Source organism: Galeopterus variegatus, unplaced genomic scaffold, assembly GCF_000696425.1.
Source record: "Galeopterus variegatus unplaced genomic scaffold, G_variegatus-3.0.2 Scaffold4530, whole genome shotgun sequence".
Lineage (NCBI taxonomy): Eukaryota > Metazoa > Chordata > Mammalia > Dermoptera > Cynocephalidae > Galeopterus > Galeopterus variegatus.
Window position 1 is genome coordinate 152,701 of NW_007730641.1, and position 1,804 is coordinate 154,504.

The 1,804-nt window shown below is 42.3% G+C and overlaps 1 protein-coding gene across 1 annotated transcript in view; it reads left to right on the forward strand.

Moving 5' to 3' along the window:
* LOC103603277 (lisH domain-containing protein ARMC9-like) overlaps positions 1–1,804 on the forward strand; it is a gene marked incomplete at its 3' end in the record, with an annotated part of 44,471 nt that overhangs the window by 15,567 nt on the left and 27,100 nt on the right. Inside the window, exon 5 of the mRNA XM_008587766.1 lies at positions 1,531–1,686. Coding sequence (XP_008585988.1) covers positions 1,531–1,686 — 156 coding nt within the window. The remainder of the gene's footprint in view (positions 1–1,530; positions 1,687–1,804) is intronic.

Here is a 1,804-nt window from a genome sequence, read left to right on the forward strand (position 1 = left end):
GGTGTGTTAAAGGTGAATGTTAGCTGTTATGTTTTGCAAATGGGCATTGATTTAGTTTTGTGGCCATTTTGTCATGCTGCTTACAAGGCGAAGGCATCTTGTGTTCTGATGAATGATTTTCTACCTCATTCCCAACAGTTTATTTTCCAATTTATATGGAGATTTAATACTTTCTGTAATCTGAGCTACATTATTTCCCTAAATACCTCAGATTTTTGAAAATTCGTCAAAATAAAGTTTATTTGGCAACTATTTATACATGTATGTCTAAGAGAACACATTTAGGCGCATATTAGACTCTATAGAACATAAATTTAAGTAGTAGAAAAATAGTATGCCTGTGTGCAGAAAGTGCATCTGAGTGGTAAGTTGGATTTAGCTTCTGCAGTCCTTTCCCGGGTGGGGCTGGACATGTGAAGGGAGGAGAGGGCTAAAATTTGAAGCTTCTGTGGCAGGTGAACCTTTGAGTACAGAGGAAATGACAGGAAGGGAGCAGGGACAGGCTGACATTCGACCATGTGCATTTGTTTGGACATTTCTTTGTGCATTAACAACTCAAGGACCTGCGTTAACTTGTTAAAATGTCATGGATACCAAGGGAGGGGACAGTGGTGAAGGGAGCAGCATCACAGTACATTGTAGTGGCCGTTCCTGGAGGGCTGTTCTGCAGGATATTACTCATGTGGACAAGATCATGGGGGATTTTCATTTCCTATTTTTGTTTTTTTAATTTTTCTGTTTTGATGTAAGGTGAAAATCAATAAACATTATCTATTTTTTTAAGTCCAGTAGTCTGAAGGAGGTCTCATGGTATATGGCAAATGAGATGTGTTCACGAGAAGAGCAGGCCTAGTCTGTACGAGGTTGCAGAGGCCGCAGCGGGTACCGGCAGCGTGGCAGGGAGGAAAGCTCCAGTTTCAGCTCCTCCAGTTTTCTCATTGAGGCCCAAGAGGAGAGAGAAACCTTGGGAGGGGAATTGACTTGCTTGGACTACACATGGAATAGCGAAGCAGGGCGGGATCAACACTCAGCTTAATAAAGGAAAAGAGTATTGATACAGAAGCTTCTGCCTCAAAAACCAGACACGCCCGTTCCCCTTTAGGACCCCTTCTGTGGGAATCATGGGAATGCAGGCAAATGTTTATTTTATATCAGAATAGTGGGAACAGTGTACATGTCTAATAAAGGGAGTATTAAAGAAATTATGATAGACAAGATGAGTTTTTTTTGTCCTGCCATTAAAAGTGATGTTTATGAAGAATCTAAACGACATGAGAATATGGTAATAATGAAGTAAAAACGCAGCACATCGAACCGTATATGTAGTTCTCTGATACTCCTGATGAAGCTCCATTAAGGGGGGGAATTGGAGGTGGGGTTAGAATGACTGGACACGGTGCGCCTTCTAGGCCAGATGGGGAGGACACAAGTGACATGGCTGAGACTAAAGGAGCCTCATAGAGAGGGGGAGGCAGCAGGTTGACTGGCACTGAGCCAGGTGCCTCAAGCAAGCGTCTTCCCTTCCCCTAGGACAAAGAGGACCTGGATGAAAGGATTTGTTATTTCAAAACCTACCTGGAGACCAAAGGGGCAGTGTTGAGCCAGACCACAGAGTTTCTTCCTTTCTACGCTCTTCCTTTTGTTCCCAACCCTATGGTACACCCGTCATTTAAAGAACTTTTCCAGGTAAGTGGCAGCCTTTGAATCTTTGATTCCAGGCAATATTGTGGTTTTACCTTGTACACACTGGTAGTTTCTGAATGATACTTCAAAAAACTAAAATTTGCTTATACTGTTTTTTTTT